Genomic DNA, 27928 nt, shown 5'->3' with positions numbered 1-27928 from the left:
GATTATGCAATAAAAGCCCTGACACGTAGTAATAATAAGTTGTGTTAGCCAGAGAAATGTTTGCAGTACATTAAAGAAAGAAAATAGACAGTTTCAGAAACGCGTACAAAAACAGACAGTGTGTAGCTTCACATCCTTCAGATGATACACTGAGCTAGAGGTCCAGGTGCTGACCACAATGCTTTCAGCACAGGGGAGAATTTGGCCACAGGCTTCCAGCCTCCTTTATGTACCAGCAATGATGCTGTGACCACAGGCTGCCCTCTAATCGCTCTTGTCAATCAGAATGCATCTGCTTGTAGCCAGCCGCCTCCTTCACATTTAAATTCTGCTGCTACAAAACATTGCACATACAAATTATACCTTTCTAATAGCTCAAAGAACCATTGCGATCCGTGATTATTGTAGTTAATAACTGACATGTTCGACCTTTAGCTAACTGTAGATAGTAACTCCAGTATTTACTTGTGGTAAATATATTTTAGAAGTGTTCACTGTTCAAATACCTGGAAAAGCTACAGGATATCTGAATATTACACTAGAGTCTATTTTGGAAGCTGGTTTAAATAATCATTTCTTGATAGTAATCCCTGAATTACTATTTCTCAAAATGCAGAATGAAACACCAGGCCCAGGTGAGGGATTTGCATGAATACTCTGGCAACGTGCAGTCCTCCACCTGTGTACCAATGCAGACATATCCGAACAGAACACGAGCTATGTGCCTCGAAGCCGCCCTGTATTTGCAGGAATCCATTTGCTGGGAACAAACCAATAAAGTAAATATCATCCTTCAGAGAAAGGTGAATAGCATTAAGATTCTTGTCATATGATTGAGAAGAAAAATCTTATACTTCGTATGTTCCCCAAACCTTCTGCAAACCTTCTGCAAAGGGCCTACAAAGTGATGCAGGATCAATTTTAACTGAAAGGAAGAAGGTGCTGTGCCAGGGGACAAAGCACTTTTTCAGTTTCAAAGAAAATAAATCAGACAGAAAATCATAGCTAGGAGAACCAGGATTGTATGTGAGTGTATGTCTTACTGGCCTAGCTATATTAGTTGAAAATGTGAAAAAAATCATACACACTTTCATCACGTATGTGCAACTCTCAAACACAGAGGGGTCCTTTTGCTCCCAAAACTTACAGAGAAGATCCTTTATCTACAAAGGCAAAAGGATGTCCATCTTTGGAATAGCCTTTGCCAATCCATTTCTACTGCACAGACACACCAAAGACACATCTGCCTGGCACATTTGCCCACAGAAAAGATAAGGCGTTTAATAAATAAATGGGAGGGAGGGACCAAACAAGATACTGCTTAGGAAAAGACCTTGTTTTATTGGGAGGTTATGGAATATTCAGAACATGGGGGATATTAACTTAAAAGGGATCCGGAATGCATTTTCTTGACCTTTGTGCCATAAATCAGAGTTCACTGCGAGCACACTTTCCATAAATATTGTGTTTCAAAATAAAAACATGATGGTTGTACGAGGCAGGACAATGACTCTTTGCTTACCTATGCTTTTTGCTTATTCTCCCCATGTGTCGGAATCCCACTGGGGGTCCTTTCGGACTCTTTCATATCCAGGATTCTGGCTTGCTGTGCAATTCACTCTCTATGCCCAATTTTACTCCCGCTTACTGAGCCTGCCCTTCATCCTCTCTTGTCCACTAGGAGGCAAAATGCCTCATTAGCCAGCCTGACTTTTTCATTGTGGTAAAAGCCCAGCTTCCAGGGTGCACAGAGCCTCCCAGCTAATTATTTTGACTGCAGGGCACTGGGGGAAGAGCCTAAAGAGCTACTTACGTGGGTTTCTGGTGTGTAGATTTACTGGGGTGACGAGTCTGAGTCCCTTACAGTCCTGTCAACCTGAGGAGCAGATGAGAACAATATGAACCAAGTGCTTCAGAAGATTTAATGGGCTAATACACATTTCTGGCAAAGAATTTGTGCTGTTTTATATTCAGAATGGCTTCTGTTTGTCGTATGTGGTGTTTCTGTTAGGTGCCCAAGGCAATTTTTGATCACAGCTGCAAATCTCCCCACAAATTTGGGAGCACCAGACTGAAACTTTAAATGGATGACATTGATAGCGTTTGGCATTTTGTCTCAGAGCCCAAACCGCCAGGCACCACCTCCCTCTGGGGACATTTTCATGTTCATCTGGGGGCATTTTCACGCTTAAAACCTCACGTACACTTATCAGACTAACTTTGAGGTACTTGCGGTTGTCCACTGACGTACAGAACAGAACCCTAGGCTCCTTCTGTCCCTCACAGGGCTCCCACGGCTCCCCCAACCCAGCCGAGGCAGCCGCCAGGCGGTGCTGCGCCTCCCCTCAGCAGCCCGGGGCCGTGACAGGACTGCCGCCCGCGCCGGCACGGCAGGGGTTAAACCTCCGCCGCGGCCCGGGGGCGGCGCCGCGCTGACAGGTGGCGCATGCGCCGTGCCGCCGCATTGTGCCCGGCCGGCCCAGCCCCGGAGCGCCTCAGTCGGCCGCGGGCCGTCGGCGGGTGCGGAGCTGCTGCCCCCTGCGGCCACCTCCGCTCCCTTCCCCTCCCCGCCCTCTCCCCCCGTCCTCCCTCCCTTCCTCCGCCTTCGCCATGGAGTAAGGCCCCCGCCGGCCGGACGGGGAGCCCCGCCGCGCCTCGATGGCTCTGGTCACGGTGCAGCGCTCGCCAACCCCCAGCGCCACCTCCAGCCCCTGCGCCTCGGTGAGTCCGACCGCCCGCCGGGCGCTCAGGGCGGCGCGGCCGTTGGTGGCCGTTAGGGGCCGGCGGCGGTGCGCATGCGCACGGACCGATCGCGCTTCCCCCCCCCCCCCCCCCCCCCCCCTCAGCGCTCCCCCCCCCGCCACCCCTGGCCCTGACAGCTCTACGGGGCAGCGCCCCCCGAGCCCCTCAGCCCCCCGTCACCCTCCTCAGTCGCCCCCCTCAGCCCCCGTCGCCTCCATCAGCCCCCCGTCACCCTCCTCAGGCCCCTGTCGCCACCCTCAGCCCCCCCCGTCAGCCTCCTCGGTTGCCTCCCTCAAACCTCCTGTCACTCCCCTCAGGCTCCCTCATCGTCCCCCTCAGCCCCCCGTCACCCTCCTCAGGCCTCCTGTCGCCCTCTCACGTCCCCCATCACCCTCCTCAGCTCCCCCTCAGGCCCCCATCACCCTTCTCAGCCCCTCCCACTCCTTTGGGTCGCTGTGGCCTGGTGACAAGCGAGGGGAGAGGCCTGGGTCACCCCTGTCGTCCCCCCCCCCCCCCCAGCCTGGACAAGCTGTCCCCGGGGAGGGTGGGTGCTGTCCCCCTGAACGGTGGGACCCGGGGTGGGTGCTGTCCCCCCTTGTGCCTGGCCGAATAAAGCAGCCTGGCTGAATTCTGGTTTGGTGTGTGTGTGTGAGGGGCAGCGAGCTGGCACCGTCGGGCACGGGTGCTGTGAGGTGATTCAATCTGACAGCACCCTCTGGGTATCTCCAGTATGCAGCCCTTCCCTTGGGAAGAGCTGCGACTTCTATATCTCTTTTTTTTTTCCTTTCTATTTTTTTTTTTAATCTTGCATTTAATTTTCAAGAGGCTGTGCGAAGCCCGAGGCTGGCACAGAACACCAGATTTCACATTCTGGGTGAAACACGCAGGAGATGTTCCCAGCAGTGCCCTGAATCAGGAAGCGAGGCAGGCGACTCCAGGGCTCCTTGCTTTAAACTGGGGACAGGTTGTTGTTTTAGTGCCTCTGTGTTGTACTGTCCGGCACGTTAACCCCTTGGGCTGCTGCCTACCAACTGCACAGCTTGTTTCTAATATTATAACTGAGGATGGGAATGAAAATAGTAAGCTTGCTTTCACTTTCTGTATGCTTAATTCTCTGTTGGCTTTTCTCCTTAAAAAACCTCATACATTATCCCACTGATGTTATGTCAGGTTTGGAAGTGCTGGGGGGGACACAGGGTGTGAAATCCCAGTTGCTTCCAGCATGTGGGGATTAAAAAAGCCAACGACTCTGAAAATATTTCTTGTTGTGTTAGGTAACCTCTGCTGAAACTAGATCAACTACTTGACAGGTCCTGCCTGCCCCAGCAGCATTTTAGCTGTCAGAACACTTTTTTTTTTTTCTATTTCACTCCCATGTCTCTCCTAAGATATGTTTATTTAGCAACACATTACTTTCCACTTGCATTTCTTGCTGTAAACTAATGTGCTGCATTACTTCAGAGGTTTCTTCCTCCTTTTGACTTCTTTACCTTCGCTCTTCCTCTTTGATGAACTTCTTGCATCCAAGACATCTTGTTGTGAGAACAGGTCTCTCTTGGTGTCCTTCTGTCTTCCACTTGGATGCATAACTCTTTCCTGTGTTAGATATTTGATATACAGGAGCAATTAGTAGCATTCTGTAAGGTTTTCCCATCTGGGAACAGTCAGTCTATTTCCTGACCAGGATACCACACGTGCTTCTTTTCATTACAATCACTCAGTATAATAGGAAAATATTTTTTCTTCTTTTTTTAATAACCTGTCCCAATTTTTGAGTTCTACGCAGTTCTTAAATATACAAACAACTCCTTCCTGACGAGTCCAGCGAATGCAGGTTTCAGAGCATTTATCTGTATTCTCTTCCTCAGTCTCCGAGTGCTATGATACAATCTGTACCACTGGTTTTCCCAAGTCCTTAGCGCCCCATGCAAAAGCGTGTGTAACTGTTTCCATGGCCTGGTTTTGCTTCTCAAAATTACTTCTTCTTTCTCAGACTCTTTTTTTTGCAGTCTAAGGTGGAAATGCAATTCATCATATTCTGCCCTCAACAGCTACTGAGCGTACTTCTCAACTTCTGCATTTCCTGTCACAGCTTCCTAACCACGCGTTAGGGCTTTGACTGCCCTTTTAGCCTCTTGTTAGATAGCTGGGGCTGGCTGTTTCTCCATCCCTCGGTTTTGTGTAATCTTCTCACTGAGTTGTTTCTTCGTAATGGCTCTAGCATTTCAGACGACGGTCCTTCCTAGACAGCGAAGGGCTTGTGAACAGTTGCATTTTCAATCCTCGTGAGGCTTTGGTCCTGCAAGCTTGCCATGCTTGTTGTTTTTATGGCTCCCTGTAGACACGTGCATTGATGGGAGCTCGATTCTTTCAATATTAAATTATTTCAACCAATCTCTTGTAAGCCGTTGATGGTAGCTTCCTTCTACATGGGCTGATAACTCTTATCTCCAAGTTACCTCTTTGAAAGGAAGTTAATCTTGCTAAATAATTTCTATGAGCAGTATGAGGCTGTAGCTTGCTGCCTGGAAGCCTGTGGAGAAAGATTGTCTGGTGGCTGTGGGAAGCTTGCTGTGCTGGCTTGTGGGCAAGCAAGGCGTATGTAAGTGTGCAAGCATATGGCTCTGTCTCATTCAGTTTCCAGGTTACTAAGAATTTTGAAGACAGAAATGGATTCTCGTTTAAATTGCTTGGTTTTTATTTTTTGTTCTTTAGAGATGAACTTCTCAGACAAGGAGAAGGATGAAATTGATGTCCTCAAACTGATTTTTTGCACTGAGCGTGCCCTATAAACAGTTATAATTGGCTTTTATGGATTCAGGGGAATAGCTGATCTGAATCGCTCTGAAATTGGATGGCTTTTATTTATAGGTCTTTATCCTGTTCTCATTGCCATAGAGCATCTCGTGGGCATTCATTTCAGGACAGATACAGTTCATGCGGTGCTGTCTGTAGATTTACAGCTCTCTGGTCACTTGACGACTTATGAAATTCCCTTAATTGTCAGCCCAGCTGTCTGTTAGCTGTTTGTTTTGGCCTTTGGTTATGCAGCCACTTTTGAGACACAAGACAGCAGCCTTCCCCTTCCCCTCGAGAGCAGAGCAGTTGTCCTTCAAAGCACCATGGGGGCAGAAGGGGGTGGAAGGCAGGGCTGCTGTGCTCCAGAAGGTGCGGGTACCAGGGGCTGGAGAGGAGCTGCTTGGTTCAGGTCAGCACCCTTTGTTTATCCTGTACTGCAAAAAAAAAATTCTTCTTTTTTCTCCTCTGTGTGTAGTGGCTTTTTTTGTTTGCCTGGTTTTGGTTTTAGGTGGGGGGGAAGATCTCCCGTCTGCCTGCGAGGAGGACTTGTGCCCAAGAGAAGGGCCCTGGGAGCACGCAGCTGGGTTACAGCAGATGGGCACGGTGGTCTCCTTATCAACAAAAGCAGGGGAATAAAAACACCTTGTTCACCAGTGCCCCTCGGGCTTGCAGTCAGAGCTCTGCCAGGGTGATCTGAAGAAACCGGCCTCTTTGTGTCCTCCCCACGCCTGAGATTCTCTGACTCTGCTCCCAGTGTCTGTGCCGTATTTCCTGCCTTGCAGGTGATGGGGGTTTTCCTGTTCTTCCCTTCCAGCGTTCTCATTTCAGTGGCAAAGAATGGAAACGTATTTTGTCTGGGTGCTTTCTTGGCAGCTCCTAAGATAGTAAACAGAAAGAAATTGCAATGGATCTAACATGATATAACCTTTGCTTGGAGGCTTAAAAAAATTGCTCACTGTTGTTAAACAAAATCTAACCTTTTAAAAGGGAAGAGGTTATTTTGCTGGGACTGTTGGTGTGCGTGCATTGTCGTTCAAGGCAGCTGTTAATACTTGTTGGCGTGTCAGTTTTAAGTTAATTTGGCTGTTTGTATCTCTAAGCAATGAACCAGCTCTGAGCCTACCTTGCTGTTAAACTGCAGAAGTCTTAACCCTGACAAACCCGGGGTATCTCTATTGCTCACTCCGTAGCTAAGGGTGGGCACAGCAGCCACATCGTCAGCACTAAGGACGAGAAAGCAGCCTGGCTAAAGCAGAGGAGCGCTGGGAAAAGATGCCTGCCTCAAAATCCTTTGTGAGCCTTGTTATCTAAGGCCCTGGATGTTGTTGGGTAACGTCAGTCACCAGGCTAGCATCAAACCTGTGTCATCATGTTGATGCAAGCAGTGAAAAACGGCTCTTGGGCTCTTTGTAGCTTTCCAAAAGACCTCTGACAATTATGTGGAATGGGAAATAATAGATTGAAACTTGCCTTTATAAATTAATTTTATGCACGGAACAAAAGCTGTAATTCCTTTTAAGTGCTGTCTCTCCTCTGCCTAATACTTATCTCTCTGGAAGTGAAGAAGCTGGGCAGGCAGTCTGCCTCTCGCAGTTCACTTGTCTTCCCTGCCCTCAGGGACACAATATGCTTTTATGGAAGGGAGCGACTGACCCAGAAAGAGAGGCTATGCCGCGTATGTTGTTCTAAAATGCAAGGTTTTTTTAAAAAAAGTTTAAAGCAGATGAAAATATAAATGGTTTGACTTCCCCTCCTTAATCCCAGGGGAGCAGCTTGAGCAGGAAGCAGAGTCCTGCAGATGTGGTTGGGAGTCTCTGTCATGTTTTGTCTGAAAGCTCCGCGCTGGTGGAACACACAGGAAATATTTTCCCACTTATTTATGGGGAAGCTAAATATAACGCTTCTCTACCTGCAATTACTGTTAAACGTGATAATTGTGAGGTCACTCGATCATCGCCAGGTCTAGTCTCTATCTGGTAGAACCTTTTTTTCAGTGAAGATCTTGATAGCTTCTGCTTGTGTAAGGTTGTGGAGAGCTGCGTTTTGGAGGGGGCTCCAATGTAGCTAGGAGGACAGTAGTTTCTCATGAACCATTTCATAGACCTAGAAATGCCTTGTATATAAAGCTGCTGTCATCTCTTACTTGCTGTTTTTCATCAGCTGATGTTTTTCAGTCTTTGCAACGAGCTATGCCAGTACCTGAAGTTCTCAAAGGCAGCAGCTCAGGAGGATGTGCTGATGCCTGCTTTAGACAAACTTCTGGTTTAGACAAACTTACGGTGACAACAGGCCCGTCCTTCTCCTGAAGGTTTGTTGCCTAGCATATACACACAGCAGGCTCTCCTGGAGGTCTGCATGAAGTGCACAGTCCTCTCTTAGCTTGAGAACAGGATGGAGTTGAGGAGGATGAAGAAAGCTGAACTGGAGTCTCAGTGAGGATCATAGGAACATTTTTGCTAAGTTGGCAGCCTCTTCTCTCTTCTCCATTTTTTGTTTACTGGAGCATTGCTTTACAAGTTGTCAGCTTTGGGGTATTTTTGGCATGGCCAGTGAAGTCCAGCCAGAAGCGATGGTAGCTTGCCTAGAAGCTGAAACCTGCATTTCACAGAAAAGTCAGGCTTCTTGTAGGACTTTGTCAATATGCTTCAGTGTTGACCCCAAATGGCCATTCTTAGGTTGAGGAAAGTTTGGTCCTTGCACCCATCTTGCCTTTTATTAATTCTTTTACTGAATGTGGTGCCATTTGTGGCACCTTGTATAAAACTGCTACTCAGCTCGGTTGCATCTTCCAAAATATGAAGTTACGTGGAAACAGAGGGAGTGAAATGTACGCTGAAATTGTTGCCTCTGGAGTTGTAAATTCTTGTTTGAGAAGGAATTTGTCACTTGAAAATGCAAACGGGCTGCAATGCTGAGTCCTCATCTGACCGCTATTGATCCTTGCTGCTAAAGCAATGAAAGAAGGGTGGAAGGGTCGGGGTGCTGCGTGCTATCTACAGTTATTCTGAGTCAATGAAACATTTACTTAAGAGAAGAGTGCTCTCTGAAGGAAGGCTGCCATTCAAAAACCAGTCTGCTGGAAGTGGTTTAACCTGAGAGGATGGCCTTCACGCAGGAGCGATGATGGAGGATTTCAACTCACCTGGAATAAAATCCTGAAAGATCTATAGCTGCAACTCTTCTGTCTGGGGAAATTAAAAAAAAAAAAAAAAAAGAGAGAGAGACTGGGCAGCTTAGCTCGGTATAGCTGCTCCCTGCTCACAGCCTGCAGCTCGAGGTTTCATTCTGCAGCCACAACAAACCGCATCCTCCTGGTACGGCAGCGCAGCTCCCCTCTGCTGATGTGGGAGGGCAGTTTTTGCAGCCCGGTTCTCAGGACCCACGTGTTGGAAGCTCCTGCTGTCCTTGCTAGGATGCCCTGGACAGCAGACTTCAGAAATGCTCCTGTATTTCTGGAGTTCAACTGACTCAGAGCTTTTACTGTGTTCACATCAGAGTCCTGCTGATGCCGTTGGCAGGAAGCATGCGCTAGAGCTTGAGTCTTCTGTGACTGCTGCTTGCTGTACGTACGTGGGCCTGGCACCCTGAAAGCAGCGTGCTTGCTCGCCTGTTCCAAGGGTCTGAGCTGTTGGGTTCAGCCTCTGAGTTAAGAGTCTCCTCTCCATTTCACTGATTTGTTAGGGCGTGCTTTGAATTTGTTTACTGGACAGCAGCAGAGAAGCTCATGTCTTGTGTGAAGGTATTTTGGAAAGGGAAGAAATGAGTGATATCTGCTGGAGGTAGTGAGTGATTTAGACAAGGGAGACACAATTTCTTGTATTCTGGCTGGAAGCTGCCCCTCTGGAGGGCTCTGCTTAAAGGGATAAAAGATGTGTGAAAGGTCAAACCATCTCTGCATTTCTGAATTTGGCTGTACAGGTTGACTAGACCATGGGGAACCCCCTGCAAAATGTCGTAGTGCAGTGGTGTAATGCTGCGGTGTCCGTGTGTTTCAGTTAGCATTTGGGCAGGCTCCTGTACCTGCAGCTTTGGATGTGTCAGTAGCTTTTTGCCCGAATAGAATTGCTCTGAGTAGGCATCTTATCGGCGTTGCTCACTGCAGGCTGCTCTCCTGTCGGAAGGCAGAGAACGTTGCCGTGGGATGAGTCACCCAGCTCAGCAGCTCGCTGCCTCCGTGGTGAGACGCACCCTTCGTGTGTACGCCAGCAATCATGAAACTCCTGGCAAATGCCCTGTGACGTGAACTTCTTATGGCCTTGGTAAATGAAGTGCCCGTGGCACTTGCTGAAATACGTTTTGCTTGTGGCTGCTCCCTGCCTTTGGCTAGGTCAGCCCTCCTCCTCCCGAGGGGCTCCTCAGCTCGGGCTTCAATGAAACAGCGACCGTACAGAATCGGCGTGGGCTGTTCTGGGGTGAAATTAGTGGCGTGCTCAAGGCCACAACTTAAATATTCTGTGATTACTCCAACACGGGAAGTTTCTTCCAGCCTATTTCAAACTAACTGATCACCGCTCACCCTGTCCCTGCGCTGCGCTCAAACCAGAGCTCTGGGGGTGGCTTAGTGCCCGCACTGCCCTCTGCTCAGCAGTGGCACAGGGAGCAGGTTCCAAGGCGTCGTCTTGGCATTGTAATGCCAGCTGCTGGTTGCAGGGCCCACACCCTGGCAAGGTGAGCCAGAAACCAGTCTGAGGTGAGATAAAGCAGGATCCGAAAGGCAGAAGACCCTGACCTGCCTCCTCTGTCCCACTGAGTCGCGTTTTCTCTCCCCAGTCGGCGTGGGCCAGCCTGCAGCATCAGCCGGTACGTGACGTGCTCTGCTGATTGGCCTGTATCTGGCTTTGCTGTCATAGGAGTGGGGATGCCCCAAAGGCAGGTCGGGGCAGGTTCCAGACACACAAGTTTACCTTTTTTTCCTCTCTCAGTAACAAAAGAAATAGGGAAGAATGGCACCAGAAGGCTCTTGCTGAGGGATGCTGCTTTTACTTCTTAGATTTCAAGGCCTCCTTAGCAAAAATGCAGAAGCTGCTGAGCTGAGCCCCTTTGTCTTCAGCCTGTAACTGGATTAAATATCTGAGAGGTGGATCCTTAGCATGGAAAGCTGGCCCTGTCACAAGGAATGCAGTTGTCCAGTTACTCCAGCTGGCTGCTACCACGTCCCTTCTGTTCTGATGTACAGAATTATCACGTTTACCATTAATGTGAAAACTTTTAAGACTCGTTCAACTGGCTTGGTTTAGCTTCAGTAGCCAACATCTGAGAAATGCACATATTAGGATCCTTAAGGGAAAAAAAAAACACTTCAGGCTTTTCATCTCTGTACCTTTTGGTGTGATGATGAGAGGGAGGGATAGGGCCTATGCCGTGCCTGTGCAAAATGCTTTGCTTTCCAAAGGAGGGCTTTGGTACTCAGAGGTCGTCTGAATCTCTGCATGAGGCAGGACCAGCCCTTTGTGTTAACCCTTCTGCAGCTGGAGTTTGCTGCAAATTTCTGAAGCTGCTGAATACTATTAGAAGTGCTGAGTGCCGTCGTCCAGGCATCCAAAACCCAAAGCCCAGACCTTTACTTGGAGTCAATGTTGCTCAGTCGAGAATTAAAAACCAGGGCTCCTTCTGGATGTGGTTGCTGATGCTTAGCAGCAGAGGGTGAGCAGCTCTCTGGGAGATGGCTCGCGACTTGTTCATCGGTGGGCATCCTTTTGTGTCTGCTGTTGGTTTGCAGCAGTGCTGAGTGGGGAAGCAGGAGGAAATGCTAGGGGACAAGGTAACAGTATTTCTGGAATTGATTCTTACTGTTGTTGTGTTCATTTCAGTTCTTTCTTGTTTGTTTTCCTCTCTACAGTCCTCCAGAATGGTGTAAAATAGCCGAAGGTTGCAGATCTGGGCATGTTCTTCAGCTGATGCTTCACACTTAAGCATAGTGCTTCAGAAGGTGGCGTTAAGCAGTTAACTAGCTGCCATGTTCTTGTCTTCCCGGGTGCAGTGTAAGCCTTGAAATGGCAGAGTTCTCCTTTACCTTTTAAAATTGCAGCACAGTTGACAAAGACTTAATTCGCGTACTGAACAAGTGTTTTTCTTATGTAACATCTCGTGGGCCTTGTTAGTGGGAGTTTCCTCTGTTTTTGGTTTCAGGTGAGTTGTGCTTAGGTAGGGTAGCGAGCTTGTGACTTCAAAAAGTGAAGTGAAACAGGACAACCTGCTTTTTTTTTTTTTTTTTTTTTTTTGACATTTCTCGGTGATATTTTGATCTCACAGCAGTTATTAGGACATGGAAGCCCAAACTTCAGCTCTACAGCGAATCTCCAGACAGCTCCTTCCCCTGTAGCGAGGGTCAGGTCTGATATTGCAGAACCTTCTCAGCACAATCACATGTGGAAATGAAACGTGAAGGCTGTCTCGCAGTTCTTGTCTGCCTGCTGCTGCCGCCTCGGCATGTGCTGCGGGTGCCTCCTCTGCGCTGGAAATCCTTTGCCCTCATCTGGGCACCTTCTGCTGCGCTCCGAAGGCTTGAATAAGCAGCTGTCTGGGCAAAGCAACATGAACGTAGCGTATTTTCAGACGCCTTCCCCAGAGTTGGGCATAGTTATATAAACTGGCAGGCAAGGGAGACGTTATCAGTTAACGCTTGTAGTACGGCTGGAGTCGAGTTTGCACAGTCTCAGTGGGTGAAAGGAGTGCTTGTCGCATGCTCCGCAGATCCCCGATCTCAACTTGTGCTTGCAAAGCTATCAGCTGTGCCACAGCCTGCTGCAGCCCACACTTTGAAGGGCTTTGAAGTGGAATTCTGCTCTTAGACGTACACCAGAAACTGCTGTAGTCTGGAGGAAGCTCTGTTTAACTGAGAGCTGTTAATGTGAGTGTGGATGGCTGAGACGGTTATTTTGGGGCGGTTTCTGCCTCGTTCTCTTATGCGGGAGGAAGTCCAACTTGATTTTCTCTAGAGGAGGAGGAAAGCCTGATGTCTGTTGGAATTTGGGCTGAAGGTGGCTCGACGCAAAATAAATTAAGCTTGAGTAAGTGCTCATGTCTTGATTTTAAACTTGAGATGCACCGCATCTAAAAAATAGTCAAACAAGCTCAGTTTTTATTGTTGTTAAGTTTAGGGTTACAGGTTTGGTTTTAGGACACATGAGCACAGATCCTCTTGGGCTGAGGGGGGTTAAACGTGAAGGCAGCGTGGGGGGAGCAGCAGTCTGCTTTTGTCAGGACGTCACTTGGTCGCTGTGAAATGGGACATCCTGGACACGATTGACTCTTCTTCAACCTTGCTTTGATGCCACGGCAGATTTGCATGTGCTGTGGGAAACACTGAGAAACCCCGAAGCAGTCGAGCTGTATCAACAGGCTGTGAGCAGAGAGGTGGGGAAGCCACTCGCCAGCTGCCTCCTGCTTGCAGGCAGCCTTGCCAAGGTGCAGCTTCACCGCTCTCGGTTGGGTTTGCTCTCAGCAAGCACCAAGCACCCAGGCTCCCTGCTGCCATCCCAAACCTGCAGGCAGCCCCTCGAGCAGCCGCAGCCCCAAAGCTGTGGCAGTGTCATGGGCTTCCACAGGTGCTTGGTGTACTGAAAGCAGCCTGCCCCCGAAGGAGCAGGGAGCTGAGCCTCGTCCCCTGCCCAGCACCAGCGGGGTGTTGGGAGGGGAAGCCATGGTCGAGGATCTCTGGTCTGCGATGGTGGCTCCAGCTGCAATGGAATAATCTTGTTTTAAAGAGTGCTCTTAACCACTGAAGCTTTATAAATATTAATTTTGTTCTTTTGTTTCCTAATAAAGGGCTTTTATTCCTGAAATCACTATTTATTTATTAACCTGACAAACTAATAGCAAGCTCTCTTCTTTCAGGGTATGCATGTGCCATATCACAATTCTGCTTGTCACTGTACATAAGAACTTCATTCATCTGCTTTAAAATGTCATTGATAACAACCTGGCAGTGGCCCAGCTTGGAGCAAGTTAACTACAAAAGGCTGCATTGTAAACCTTTCTGAGAGTACATGCTACATTAAGTCTAAAATTAAAAAAAAAAAAAAAAAAAGTATGGGCTGGTCTGGGCTGCACGCAACTGCCAAATAGCTTCAAACCTTTGAAAAAATGAAGCTCTGTATGGGGGAATTGGGCTGAAAATAGGATAGTTGGGAATTAAGGCTGCGTTCTGCTCACTTCAATAAAACCTTGGGGTTATGCTGAACTTATAAACCTCATCGTGAAATGAGGAACATGTCTTACTGAACTGCAAGCAGCACAATAAGAACTTGTGCATGTAAGGATCTCATTGTTTCCTTTAGTCGCTTCTTTCCTTAACTGAATACCCAGGATGAAAAGTGCAGGCTGAAAACGAGTGGTAAGCCTCGGGGAGTTGCTCCTGGTGCTACTAGAGAGGTGGCTGTGCAGTAACCCTCCCTGACCCCAGCTGCGCTCTGCACACACATTTATTCACCCGTGGGTTCACACGGGGTGAGCACAGTGCCTGTCACACGCTCCAACATCCCAGTGCCTGGTCCTTCTGCCAGCTCCGGCGGCCCCGAGCTGCTGGCTGCTCCGGCAGCCCCATGCGTGGGGCTTCGCGCTCGTGGCAGCGCGGTGCTCCTTGCCTCTGGCTCTCCTCCTCGAGCTATTACAAGTGAAACTTGTAGCTGGGATGTGTGCGAACTGAATTGCCCTTGAAACGGATTCAGGGCTTGTGAGCTCCTTTCAGAGAAGCTCCCGGGAATCTTTTCAGATGATCCCTGCACTGTACTGCACAAGGGCAGGGTGCTTTCGTGCAGCCCCTGAGCTAGTCGCGCTGAACAACTGAATAGTTGAGCAGAATGTGAAGCTTTAAGGCATCTTCATCACAGGTCTTCTGGGAGCGATGTGAGCATGCAGTAAATGATTAGCGTGGTTCTCATCCTACGCTCTGGAGGTGTAAAAGGCTCGGGGAGCGCGGTGAAGGGCTTGCTCGGAGTTGATGGGTGTACAGCCTGGTTTCTGAACTGGAATGGGGACTGCGAGAGTCTTCAAGGAAGGAAGAGATGGGGGCCCTGCGATTTCATGCTTCTTCACCTCTTTGGTTTTCTTTTTTTCTTTTTTTTTCTCTTCCTTGAGTATAGCATATGGACACCACCATGGGTTAGGGAACGCTTCAGCTTCAGAGACTTTTCCTAAATAGCCTCCTTCCACTGAAGTCAATGGGCGTGGAGGTAAGCAGCGCTGCGTGCTGTCTGACAACACCACTACCACCCACTCTGCGGCCTGATGCACACAACACCCCTTGTATTTGAGCATTGTTTTTCCCAAAAAAAAGTCGCATGCAGTTGCACAATGAAGACACTGCTTATTTGTGTAACGCAGATCCATTCCTAGCCGCTGGGAGAGCGCAAGCAGCGAGCGTCAGGGTGCGGGAGACTTCACAGATACTGCATGAACACTTGCCACGGAACTTCAGGCATCCCTCTTTTATGTCACAATAAAATACAGCTTCACGGCTGATCTGTGAGTTGAACGGGGTTTGAATGCAGGGATGGATGTTGCAGTGTGAAGCGTTTGTGCTCCCCATGCTCAGCACCTTTTGCCCTGCTGTGATTTATTTGAGAAGTACTGAGCATAGTTTCTCAACAGTTAATCGTTCAGAATCAGCGAGAGTTTCCTGTTTCCTTGTCTTTCTGTTGATTTTCTTTTCTGTTGAAACACAGCTTTCTCTGCTGAAACAAGTGTGTTGCCCCACTCCTCAGTTTCCGTCTAGTGGCTTAAAGAGGAGGCAAGGGGAACCTCTGAAAGGGCCTGATACTCGCTCAGCTATTGCCAGCTGGGTCTGGTGACTAAACTGTTATGATAAAACACAAATTCATTAGTTGGTGCTGTTGAAATCCGCTGACTTTTCTGTGCCCCTGATAGAAGGCTTTAAAACATCCAGCTGCAGACTGATCCTCTCCAGGCATGTGACACTGACATCAGTCCTAGAAGTGAGGCGTTGAACTGCCTCCAGAAATGAGCTCACTGGGCGATATTCAATGCACCGATTTAGCATAATATTAGCTAATTTGATTACATGATCACCTGCGCTTACTGTTTGAAGGATGGGACTTCATTCCAGTTCTAGTTGCTGCTGCTGGAGTACTAGCGTCGTAACCCTGAGGCTGTGGGGACAGGATGCCCTGCTCCTGCTGTGTCGGGAGCTGGGCTTGGCAGAGCCCATCCCTGATAGCCACGGACATGCTGCAAGACTTGCCACGTTCCTTTACTTTTCTTCTCCCTGCACCCCTCCCAGTAAGTTACATGGAAATAAGAGTTTGGGACCCTGTTATTAGGCAGGCCTTCGGAAGGCAGTCATAAAACTTGCTTACTTTTCTTTTGGCTCTCTTGTTTAAATGGCTGAATAAAAACACAGGAATGTCCCTTCCCGGGAGCCTGGGTCGTGGTTCCAACCTGCCATCCAAGCTGTAGGGACTAGTCATGGCTGAAACAAAATTAAACCCTGGCAAGACCATCCTGGAGGCTAGCTGCTGTGTGCTCCTAGCTTCCTCATCTCCTCTAGCTTGAGGTCACCAGTAATTGCACACTTCCTCTCACGACCTGCACAGCGCGGTGTAATGATGGTGACTCCGGATAAACATCCTTCTCCATTATTTTGGACACCTGAGTAAATTAAGTGCTTACCCGGAGTCATAGCACGAGTATGTTTCAGTCGCCAGTGGCTGAGCAGCTCAATGCACACCTGGTTTCATTTTTTTTTTATTTTTTAAGGGTAGGAATTGGAGAAGCAATATGTCAGCAGAAGGGTTCTCGTGATTTTGTCCCAAAACATTGTCATCTTTTCTCCCTCCACCCCGTGTTTTCTGCGTGTTATTGCATGGTACAGGACTGCTTGTTCCCTGCTGAACAGAAGTCTTTATTGAGCTGCCCATAACATTGGGCTCTTGCAAGAAATACTGCTGAGAAGTTGAGACAGAGGAGGATACTGTAGAATCTGGGTTTGAACAGCAAGCAGTGGCAAATGGGGTGGGAAGTCCTCTGGTCCTGTGAGGGTCAGTGGTGCTGCTGAGGAGCCAAGGATGCTGGTGATGGGACAGGGACTCTGCAACACTCCGCGGAGAGCGCGCCCCGATGCCCCGGGCGGTACGGTCTCTTCCTCCCTTGTTTACGAGAAGCTGGCGTGTTTTCAGAACCAGCTTCTGAAACATCCTTGGTGGGGCAGAGGTTTGGGATGACAACAAGCTTATTCACATCTCGCAAGTTACCTCCAGCAGTGGCAGTTCAGGGTGGCGCGCTGGCTGCTGCCAGTTCCCGATAGCGCCCCGAGCTGCGGGGCTGCCACCTGCAGCGGCCAGGATCACCCTTAGGACTCTGCGAAATGATGAAATAAACCCGGGCTTTTCCCAATCGAGTGCCTGTGGCACGCGTGTCTGGGTTGTTTCTCTTTAACTTAACAACAGCAGGAGTTGTTCAGAGTACGCGGAGGGCGTGGGAGCGGGGAGCTGAGCCCCGTCCTCCCTCCGTGACCGGAGGGCAGGCGGGCAGCCGAACCCGAGCCTGGTTAGATGCTGAAGGGCAATTTTCCAGCGGTTTGGGGGCTGGGGAGAGAACCAGATGCTCTTAGGAAGTCCGTGCCATTGTTAATAATGTAATTCACAGATGGCGAAGGCCTTGAAGAGGCTTTCATGCAGCACTTAGGCTCTGTAATAGACAGATCATCGCATCAGGGCTCATAAATAGAGATGACTTAATCCCGAGGATGAGTCTGGAGTGATCTGTTTGATAGTGGCCCTGTGGATCATCAGAACCTTTTATACAGTCAGGAGCCTTCGGGATCCCTGAATGTGGAGCACTGCCCTAGGACGGGGCCAATCCTTAATAAAAAGGGCAAGATAAAATGTTAATACAGCTTTGAGATCTCGTATGGACGTGGCTCTTATGAAATAAAAAGCAGGTTCCTTTGTCCTGGTACAGAAATCAATACAAATGGTGCAAGTGTGAAAATCGATTTGTGCAGTGTCTGCTTCTTGAGAGGCAGTTCTGCTTTTATTTTCATTTATGTGGTTGGAGTTAGAAGCAGTGAGTGTATTTTCTTCTGAATAGTTGTCAGTGCGTCCTGGCAGTTTAGGGGCTGTGCATTGCATGTCCTCTTGGTTTTAGTTATTAAAAAAAGACACTCAGCTTTAGAGCAAACGATCAGTCTGCTGGCAGAGTCTGAAACGTTTGGGCCCAGGTCTCTACAACTCAATACAAATGTTTGTACCTTCTTGGGAGGCTCATTGCTAAGGTTTTGATGGCTGGTAGGCTTTTTACTGGCTGTAAGTTGTGTAACTAGAAGCACGTATTAGGGACTTTTAACCCGTATTAGCTTAGGTGTTTAGCATTATAAATCAGAATTTCCTGACAGCATGAGAGCCGATCGCTATTTTGCTGCTTGCTGCTTTCTTTTCAAGTGCAGCTCCCCCCTTCCCAAGGGAATTCCATCATGGCTTTTATTATTAGTTGTAACTTCCACAAGTTTAAATTGTATTTAGTAAATTGGCTTCTTGTGATAGCCGTCATGTGATGGTTCATGAGCCCCCAAGAATGTGCTCCTGTGACTCCAGCCATGTATTTGCCCGTACCAGTGTGGGCTGCATCATGTGTTCTTGTTGCTCTTGCATTCTGAGCTAAGTAGTGAAGGGGGGGATGGCTGTGTCGTGGCCAAGCTACTAGAAATTCTCAGACTGCTTAATTTGTGACTTGGTTCATTAACCGAACTCTTCTGTATTTTCACAGAAATGATATGTGCGTTGGAAGTTGTGTTGCTTCCCTCCCCACATCCTCTTTAATAAAAAAAAAGGAAAAAAAAGCATGCTTTGGTAAAACAGAGTGTCTTGACATCTCGCTCAGAGAGCTCCTAAATTCTGGGGAGCGTGCTTCAAGTGGGAAATCTGCGAGTGATCTGTTTTGTTCTGTGGCTCTGTGATCCTGTATGTGCTGCGACTGCTGTCGGGTTCTGTGTTGCCCCCACCCTTGGTGGTGCAGCTGCTGCTGGATGCAGGTCACTGCCCCGACCTCCTGGAGCCAAGGCTTTACAGAGGAGATGTCTCCTCAAGCCGTTCAGTGTCACGAAGTAAGGCTGACCATCTTTAGGGGGTGCATTTTTCAGCAGACGGACTGTGCTCTGAGTTCCCGGATGCTTTTTGTGTATTTTTATGTCTGCATGGACTAATGCGTTTCTTCAGATCCAGCCCCAGAGTGACACTGGTTTTAATGCAGTGAGTTCTGTATCACCTTTCTTCCTCCGGGTTGGATCTTGTTTTCAGCTCTGCCTCTAGTACCTGTTGCATCAGACTTCAGGACTTTGGTTTGTTCTTCACGGTTACAATTTTTAAAAAAAGCCACCAGAGCTCAGTTCATGCTGCACAGCTCACCGTATTTCCACTTGGCTCAGAGGACGTGGATGTGTGAGCTGAGGGAATCCTCCTCATTTGGCCGGTCCGCCAAGCTTTCTTCAAGCGCATTAGGAGGATCTGCAGCTTAGGTTCATCAGAGGGCTAACCTGTTCTGGCTTTAATGAGATTTATTATACGTGTACCTTTTGGATTCTTCTGCCTTTGGTCTTCAGACCCCTCCGTGTAAATCTGCCAGCAAAAGCAAGACTGGCAGAAAGCTGATCTTCATCCTGAACCTGCCCCGTGTTAAGATTATCGATTTATTTTTATTTTGTTGAAACAAGAATAACGTCACTTGTGCCATCGGCATGCAACTCGTCTGTGGTTTGCCAAGTGCTTGCATTCATGCTTCCTTCCTTAGCTCCTGCACGGTTCCCAGATGGATCTAACCCTGATATTGCAGCTCACACGTGAGGGGATGGAAGAAATGTGGGTGTCACAGCTGACAGGTCATTGCGTGCGGCTTTCTAGATACAGCTGCGATCCCAGTACACGTAGGAGAGAATATTGGGGGCTTTGAAGGGCTGCTAGCATATATGTGTACGGGTAGGGAGTGTGAGCAGCAGGTTGCTGAACCTTTTTGCGTTAGATCCACGTGTGGTACAGATGTGCTGAGAGTATTGGAAGGGAAGTTGCAGCTCTGTTGGTCTCTACATCTGTTGACCAACACCGTATACACACCTACACATTTTTAAGCTTTTTTTAACAAACAAAGGGTGTGGTTGTTTTGGGGGGTTGGGTTTGTTTTGTTGTTGTTGGCGGTGGGTTGGTTTTTGACCGAACTGTTTTGATCTGATTGTTCTGCATCGCACAGCTCTTCTGGGCCAAACACAGGTGTGTATTTTCCTGAAAATCGCCAGGCTTTGGCTTTATTAAACCCTTGGCAGCAATCAATAATGTGAGCTTTGCTAGCTTAAGAAACCTGAGAGTTCCTGACTCGCTCCAAAACAACTTGCAGTGAGTTTCAGCTTGACAAATAACCATGGGATGCGAGGAAGGGGGCCCGGCAGGGTACAGGTGAGTACCAGGAGTGCTGGCAAGTGTGGGCTGCACTGGCAGGGCAACTGGAGCCTGGAACGAGAGCGTTTGGGTCAGCCAGTTGCGGAGTCCCAGGAGATGGGAGATGCTGCCCTGGTCTGGGTAACTTCCTTCAGCTGGTGGCACTACGGCGGCGTTACATCTCTGCTAGGTGCAGGCTGGCAGGTCTGTAAAGGGGGTGGCTGGTGAGCGCAGCGATTTGGCTTGTTCCATGAGGATTTGGCACGCCTAATGAGCAGGTGATCCCTGGAAACGTGAAGACAAATGCGGTCTGTCAGTAGCAGGACCCGGCTCTCCTCTGCCTGCTCTGGATGTTTGTGCCTGCAGTAGCTGAGGCGAGTGCATCGCTGGGTGTAGCGCCTCGGATTTTTTCTTCTAAGTGTACCTATTAATGGAAGCAGAGCGCATAATGTAATCCTAAAATAGCTCTTCCATGAATGCAGAAACATTCCACTTCTGACTAATCGGCCATTCAGAAGGAGCGTTTAAATATGCACCAGAGACCGAGTATCAGAGGCTCTCCGTATCTGGGTGAGTGGAGTTAGCAGCGTGCTACGGATCTGAGCGGCACGGGCAGCTTGCCCCTCGCTTCGTCCCCTTTCCCTGCACCTGCCTGTCTCCAGGTAGCTGCTTCCCCTCCGGGGGAGCTGAACATGTCCCCTGCGGGCTCCCCAGCAGGCAGCCGCGCTGCAGGACGTACTCATCCCCACTGCCCCGAGACCGAGGATCTGGGAAGGACGAGGCTGACAAACAGCCCTCGAAACCAGGCTTGTGTTTCTCTGGGTTGTGAATGACCAGGGACACAAAGAGCTTATGGTCCCAGGCCTGGCTCTAGTGCATAGCTTGAAGAGCTTGGCAAGCACCAGGGAGCCCATGTGCGGTGGTTTTCTCCTCAGCTACGCACCCTACTCCAGGGCCTCTGGGCCAGCTTCACAAGGAGAAGATGCACGGCGTGGGCACTGGGGCAGGATCCGCGTGGCCTGCCTGAAGTGATTTGCTGTTGCTGACTGTGGTCACTATTCCAGTTGCAGCAATGCCGTGTAGCCATCTTATTTACAGACGACCTCAAAGGCAAGTTCTACTCCCCAAACCAGGGATTTTCACGGGCACTTACACTGCTTTAGGGCTGCGTTATCCTAGTACAGCGTAAACCTGTTCCTAGTTATCTCAAGGCAGAAAGCGGCTCGGGGATTTGGGTCGGGCTGGATGATTGACTCCTGCTGACTTAACCAGTCCCTGAGGACTGCCTTTTGCCCTCACCTTCCTGATCTTCATTTCTTTGTCTGGCACCAGCAATGAGCATTTATCCTGCGCTGTCTCCTGCAGCTGAGCCAGGTTCTGGGAGGTGCCGTACCCTGAGCGTTGCCTTCAGCAGCTCTGCCCTTCAGGTGGTCGTTTCTGCACAGCCCCGGCCAAAGGGAGGGGACAGCTTTAACTGGATTAACCTCAAGAAGAGAGTGCGGGGATTTAAGGATTAAGGAAGCGAAGGCAGCCAGCAGTCACCGACAGAAATCCTGCAGTAAGAGAGCCAGTCTCTAGAGTGGGGATACAGCCCTTCCTCACCTGCATGGTGTGGGTGGTGGCGTTTTTAGCCTTGGAAGTGTTAGAGAACATGGTCTTAGGGATGCAGGGAATGTGTAGGGTGTTTTTCTTAAGACTTGTGTATTGATTCACGGCTATTCATAGCTGGCACCTTTGTAAGAGGACCTGTTGGAGCACTGAGTGCTCAGGTGAGATCCCAGACCTGGCTCACAGAAGCTGTGTTGGGGTCTTACTCCGATACAACGAGAACACCTGGTTTCAGTAGGTTTTTAGCTCTCCTAACCCCATGCACTACTCATACACCCTCTATGCCTCTCCTGAAGTGTTTCTCATCCCCTGTATTTTTTCCACCAATGCTGTTCTGCATCCCCTGCAGGGAAAATCCTGGTAGATGGCGGGATTGGTAGGAAGACAGGGAAGGATCGACAGAACCCCGTTACTAGGGAGACACGAGCTGTAGCATCGTCTGATGGCCGGGCTGCCGAGGGGGGAACAGATGGTACGAAGGAGCTGGGATTACGCAGACGAGCACCGCAGGGCCACACGGCTGATAGGGCTGTGAACTTCAGGGGTTGGGCAAAGCCGGGTGTGTGCCAAGGCTAACGGGCTTCTTTGCCTTTGGCTCAGCGCTTCTGGCCTCTTGCTGAGCCCTTCATGCGCTGGGAACAGGGAGGTTTGGCCCGGAGGTGGCTGTGTGAAAGCAAGAACCTGGTAAAAAGGTCGGACTGGACCCACAAAGGCCAGACTATCCGGTGGCAGTGACATTTACGGCCCGGGAGGGGAAAATAACCAAACAGAGCACTGCTTTCCGGGTCAGAAAGGGCTTTCTCCTGTTACCTGGTGGAACGTGACTTCTTTTCCATCCTGGGAGGCTGGGAGGACGGATGGCTGCTCCCAGCTTTTGACACAGCCCGGTCTTTATGGCAATATAATGTTTCGCAGAGGCTTACGTTTCAGGAGCGCTGCTGCCGGCTGCATGCTGCCGCCTGCTCTCAGGGGGGAGATGCGGGGCAAAACTGCGGGTCTGGACCGAGCCGTGGGTAAATCAGCAGAGGCACATTCATCCTGCCCGAGGAGAAACACAGCCAGAGCTGCTTTGCTAAGTCTCATTAAGATCTGTTTTTCTCGTGTTTAACTTCCAGGCTCTGTGGACGAGTATTGCAATAAACAGGGCACTGATTCGTTAACAGACGGAGAGTACTGGATGGCTGCAGTGCTAGAATTAATGGCTGGACAGCAGTTCCTTTTTTTTTAATCTCTTTCCTCCCACAGCAATTTGGACTGGTACCCAAATAAACAATAACAAATAGATTTTTGGAGGAGCTGGCTGGGAGAAATAACAAAAGTCAAGGGGCCGTCGTTACGCAACGTAGCTCTGCTCGTATCTGACCACTCCAGAAAACCTTCTCTCACTCCTCAGCTTCATTTTCCTTTCTCTTTTTCCTTCCACCCCTGCTGGAGGAGGTGCCGTTGTATTTGCTGCCTTGGTTTTGGTCCCCCCACTAGCTGGGAAGGCACATGGGGCTGGCCGAGCGTAGGCAGAGCCGTGCTGTGGGGAAATGCCCCACGAGAGTGCACAAACCAGCTTCTATCAGGCAGTAAAATGGCTCGGCGTGTTGGCTCGGGTTCCAACAGCATGGCACTAATACCTGGGTGTGTGCTTTTTTTTCTCTTTTTTCTTTTTAAATAACCGATTCTGGGTATTTTGTAACTGCTGTGTGCTGGTTTTAGCAGCGGTGGTCTCGTAGAAGTGGGCAGCTGGGGGCTGTTCTGCTCCCGGGGGCTGAAGGATGTGAGCGAGGGGTGTGCTTTCCCCCCGTGCCTCCGCAGCGTTGTGCCAGGGGGGATCTGCAGCCCTTGCCTGCCCTCCAAAGGCTCTGCTTTGTGTCCTGCACATACAGAAAGCTGTCCCTGCGATTCCTTTAAAGTTTTGCCTGAAAGACCTGCTTTTTGTCCTTACCCAAGCCAAGTCCAGGGGTGAAGAGATTTTCCTGCTGATTCCTCCTCTGGTACAGAGCCTAACCTCCTGCTGGGAAACCTCTGCCAGCCTCCTGCTCCTGCTCCATCGCCGCAGCGGAGCAGAGTCCCCGCTGTGCTCTGCTCGAATCCCGCGGTACGCCGCGGCCGTCTGCGAGAGCCAGCGCAGATGCTGCTGCATCCAGGCACGCCGTGCGATGTTCTTGCTTGGATACCCCCGTTTTTGCTTTGTTTTTTGTTTTTTTTTTTTTGCTTCCCACAAATTCTAGGTAACAATCTACAGCTTGTAATCGCACCGCTGAGCACAGTTTCAGATCAAGCGCTGCTAAGAGCTGACAGTTCCAAACAGCGATGACCTCCTGACCCCCCCGTCCGTGTTGCTTTTTAGAGGTCGAGCATCATGGAATTAAAAAGATTGGGTGTTGCTCTGCTTCCTTTTCTGAACCTTTGGTTCACCTTCGTAAATCTTAAATAACTTCCCACTTGGAGATATTTTTTTTTCATCCAGAAAATCATCTTCTAATGCTTGATGCAGGAGGCCCAAGGCCTCACAGTTGGGTGGGTCATGAAGATATCTGCGCTGCTCCCGATTCATCCCGTGCGTCGTATGCTCCTTACGTCAAGGGGGGATTTGGCCGGAGGGATTGGATCTCGCAGGAGCCGAGTGGGTGAGAGGCTCTCTGCCTGCTGGCAGGGAGAGAGATGTGCACGTGTTACAGCCACCGCTCGGGTTTAGGACTGTACTCCTGAGATTTTATGGGGTGAAGATACAGCTTAAACGTATTGCAGAGATGGCTGCATGTGCTTCTGTCCGTGTGGCAAGCAGGGGAGATGAAAAGCCTGTACCTGGTTATGCTGCTGCCCAGGAGTTGGGGCTGTGCTGGCGCAGCTGGGCACAAACGTGGTATCCGGATAGCTCCCCTCCTGTCCCAGTACGGGAATAACGCAGTATTTCATGTGATGCAGGTGGATCAGCAGTGCTTTGGTGACCCTATGACTCTGGGAAGAGTCAAAGCTCTGGAGCTGAACTGTGCCTGCAAAGAGCCCTGGAACAGCTCCCTGGTTTTTTGTGTAGGTAACTGCAGTGGGATACAGATGAGGCTGTCGTGAGCGTGCACCTGTGTGCAAAAGAAAAAGAAGAAAAAAAAAAGGAAAACAACCCAAACTTATTTTTATTTCTAAACTTGATGCTAACAGGAAGATGGCTGATTGCAAGACAAAGACCCTTCCCTTTGCAGTGTACCTCCCTTCCTTCCACCCTCCTCCTCTTAAAATAGCCCTTCGGGTTTAGGAGCAAAACCCAAATATTTCCCTTTTTATGAAAGCCCATTTCATGTTTGTCCATCTCAATGGGAAACTTAACTTTGGTGACTTAAACCAGAGGCTGGTGGTGTGCATCAGCTACGTCTGCTCCCCATCCTTATCCCTTGTAACGCGTAAGAGTATTGCTCATGAATTATAAAAGATCTCGGCTGCAGTCCCAGGTCTCCAGCTTCTCCTCGTACGGCTCTTTGCTGGCTGGTTTGCTTCCCTGGCTTCTTCACCCCTGTTTTATTCTCGCTGTCTTTGCCTCTCCCAGCAGGAAAGGGACCCTGAGGCCAAGACCTCGGAGGTGTCGGGGATCTCTAGGAGTCCTGCCTGGGATCCACCAGTGTACGTGTGCATATTTGTGACTTGGTCTTAACCAAACTCCACCTCTGACATCAGCAACAATTCCTGGTATGAAAACTGGAGCTATAGCTCCCATGTTTAGACAGCAAATGAGATTTCTCACGCTTGTCCCATCACCATAAGCAGTTGGTACTGCTGTGGGCAAATGAATGCCTGAGGATTTAAAGATTTCCAGTGGACGATTTTGTTATCTTTGCCTAAAAGGAGAGTAAGCAGATACCTTCAAGGTTCTGGGAAGCATTGCATTTAGCAGAATCATGATTACGTTAATCAGTCTGTACTGTCATACTTCCACTGTATTGAAAGGCCGCCTAAAGTTAGAGGAAAGGTCTGTTCGGGGAGACGACAGATTTTGTTTCTTAGTGTCTGTAACTCTCTAGATGGTGCCGACTGATACGCCACTGCACAGTTTTTAGAGAGAAGCCCTGTGTAGCTCTGCTTCGGTGTAGGGGTTTTAATGTGGATATATCGCGTTTGGGTTATTTTTTCCCTTGGGTGCGCCTCTCTGATTAAAGCAGAAGCTGTTGTACTCCCCATCAGGCGAGCTTATTTCGCTGCAGAAATTGACCGTAATCTCTTTTTTAATCTGCTCTTGCAGGGCAGCGTGGCAGGCTGTGTCACACTGGATTTCTCATCCTGCCTCTTGTTGTTCCAGTTGGAGGCTTCTAATTCTTGTGCTCAAATGTTTGGAGTTTCATTTCTGCAGTTTTTAGTGAGGTCCAATCTAAACAAAGTTTGCATAAATCCCTTAGCTCCAGTGGAAAGATGAACGCTTTGATAAGGAACTTTTTATTTTTCTTCTAGAGCGAGAGCACAATGTCTTTGACCTAAATATACTGGTTACTGACACGGCAAAGTGATGCAGAAAACAGTCTGGAAGGAATGTCAACCTCTGAATGAAAGCTTGGCTGCAAAGCTGCTGCTTACGTAGAACCTAATGCACAGAAGAAATGCAAGGAGGAAAAGGTGTTCATTCAAACTATTTAATGCAAATAGTGATGGGTGAGGGAGAAGCTGCTGGGGAAAGCTGCTTGGTTACCCCTGGTGCTGTGGCTTTGGAGAGGTAAAAACACGATGCAAAGCACCACGTAGTTTTCCCCTTCCCGTACAGGGCCTCGTTTGCTCTGCTTAGCTTTCTGAAGAACTTTTATGTCAAACTTGAAGGCTTCCTGGCAGCAGCTTCTATTTTTAAGAAGTGTTTGATGGCAGATAAGTATTTCCAAAGGTGGCCAGGAGCTAGTTCTCTAGAGCATACTTGGGGACTTTATTAATTAGCTTCATCATTTTTAATAATGGCTAAGGTTAACCTTCTCCAGAGACTGAGGGATTCTGAAGTGAACTGGTTTTAAATCCAGCCTTGAGACCTGTCCCATGCCCGTGAGTGCTCGCAGGCTGCTGCCGGGGAGATGCTCTCCATGATCTGCTCTCTGAGTCAGCTCGCACAAACCGCCGAGGGTTTTGGTTGTCTTTGTTCTCGCTGTGCAGCTGGGGAACTTGTGAACTCTGTCCATTTATTTTTTGTGGTCAAATCTCTCTGTTTAGCACCGAATGACTGCTCCTCGATGAAGTCAGGCTGGAAACAGAAACCGTTGTAGTTCAGCAGGCTTCCCCCTCCTGCCCCGGAAGCTCTCGCTGGTGAATTTGGGGTCATTCTTTGGCTTTTTTTAGAGAAAAAGGGAACCTTTTCTTGACCCAGCTTTTCAAGTCAGCCCTTATTTCTTTTTTACCAACCAGAGTGTTGTTGCTGGCACTTCAGCCTTGCTGCAAATGCAGCATGTGTGGGCTTTATGCTAACACAGTTTATTTAAGAGGTTGATACAACTCTATGGGAGTCTCTGCTACAGAAATATGTAATAGATATTTGGCAGTCTGACTCAACCATTTGTCCTGTTTTCTTCCAGCAGATGACTTGAGATCATTGATAGGACCAGCAGGGCACGCTGCTAAACAGACATCTGTTGGATATTTATTTCATCTCGGAAGGTGTTGAGCTTTGTTTCTGCGTGATGTCCATGGATCGTGGTCCCCTTGTTCAGCCTCTGTTCGGTCACTTCTTTGGGCATCTCATGCCAGAACTGTACAGACCTTGGGTACCCCAGGGTGGCTCTAATGTCATTGTGTCTGTGTCAGCAGCTGAACTGAGCCCTAAGGAATCCGAACATGCAGTGGATGCTCACATCTCTGGTGGTATTGCATTAGGAGAAAGGCTGTGGCTGCAGCAATGGCACGCTCTGCAATACTCAACCAGGCTGGGTTATTTATCCATGCATTGGGTAATACCTGAGGACAGAGGATGATTTTTTTTTGGACTGGCTTGCTTAATGCTTGCTGACACCCCAGAAGAGCTCCTGTATGGAGGAGCTTACAAGGCCCGGTGCAGCCATAACACAGAGATGCCCGGGGAGGTCAGTGGGTGCTGTGCAGAGGTGTATTTGCATGGTTTAACGACTGGATCGGTGCCTGCGTGGCAACCTCTGGTTTAATAAAGCAGCTGTCTTCTTCCCAGCGAAGGTCATGTTCAGCTCAGAGGCACTTTGTGTGTGTTTGAACAACTGGATGGGATCTAGGCAAGGGAAGGCAGGGAACTGGAAGGTCACTCTTTAATTATACATCTTTTCTACCTCCTTTGAGACTGGGTCCGGAGTTGTTCACATGACGGTGGCCTGACAGTGATCAGTGAAAAGCCTCTCTGATGGCACGGCTGCATCTTGCTGCGGGTTTGGGGGATCCGTGTTAACTCAGTTTCTGTTGTATAAATAAGAAGCTGCCAGTTGCCC

At 49.1% G+C, this 27928-nt stretch overlaps 2 protein-coding genes across 3 annotated transcripts in view; one reads left to right on the top strand and one right to left on the bottom strand.

Annotated features, from left to right (window-relative positions):
* Nucleotides 1-2134, bottom strand: part of EFCAB5 (EF-hand calcium binding domain 5) — a 38583-nt gene extending 36449 nt beyond the window's left edge. Inside the window, exon 1 of the mRNA XM_035343133.1 lies at nucleotides 1814-2134. The gene's annotated coding sequence lies outside the window, so the exon portion shown is untranslated. The remainder of the gene's footprint in view (nucleotides 1-1813) is intronic.
* A 277-nt stretch (nucleotides 2135-2411) lies between these two features.
* Nucleotides 2412-27928, top strand: part of SSH2 (slingshot protein phosphatase 2) — an 86999-nt gene continuing 61482 nt past the window's right edge. Inside the window, exon 1 of one of the 2 annotated variants that reach the window (XM_035343130.1) lies at nucleotides 2412-2721. In XM_035343130.1, the coding sequence (XP_035199021.1) occupies nucleotides 2659-2721 (63 nt within the window). In that variant the 5' untranslated portion in view covers nucleotides 2412-2658. Of the gene's footprint in view, nucleotides 2722-14687; nucleotides 14715-27928 lie in introns of those variants that run through there. The other variant, XM_035343132.1, reaches the window with a different exon arrangement.

The sequence above is a fragment of the Oxyura jamaicensis genome, chromosome 19 (genome assembly GCF_011077185.1).
Source record: "Oxyura jamaicensis isolate SHBP4307 breed ruddy duck chromosome 19, BPBGC_Ojam_1.0, whole genome shotgun sequence".
NCBI classification, from domain to species: domain Eukaryota; kingdom Metazoa; phylum Chordata; class Aves; order Anseriformes; family Anatidae; genus Oxyura; species Oxyura jamaicensis.
This window is presented reverse-complemented; position numbering and strand designations above follow the sequence as displayed.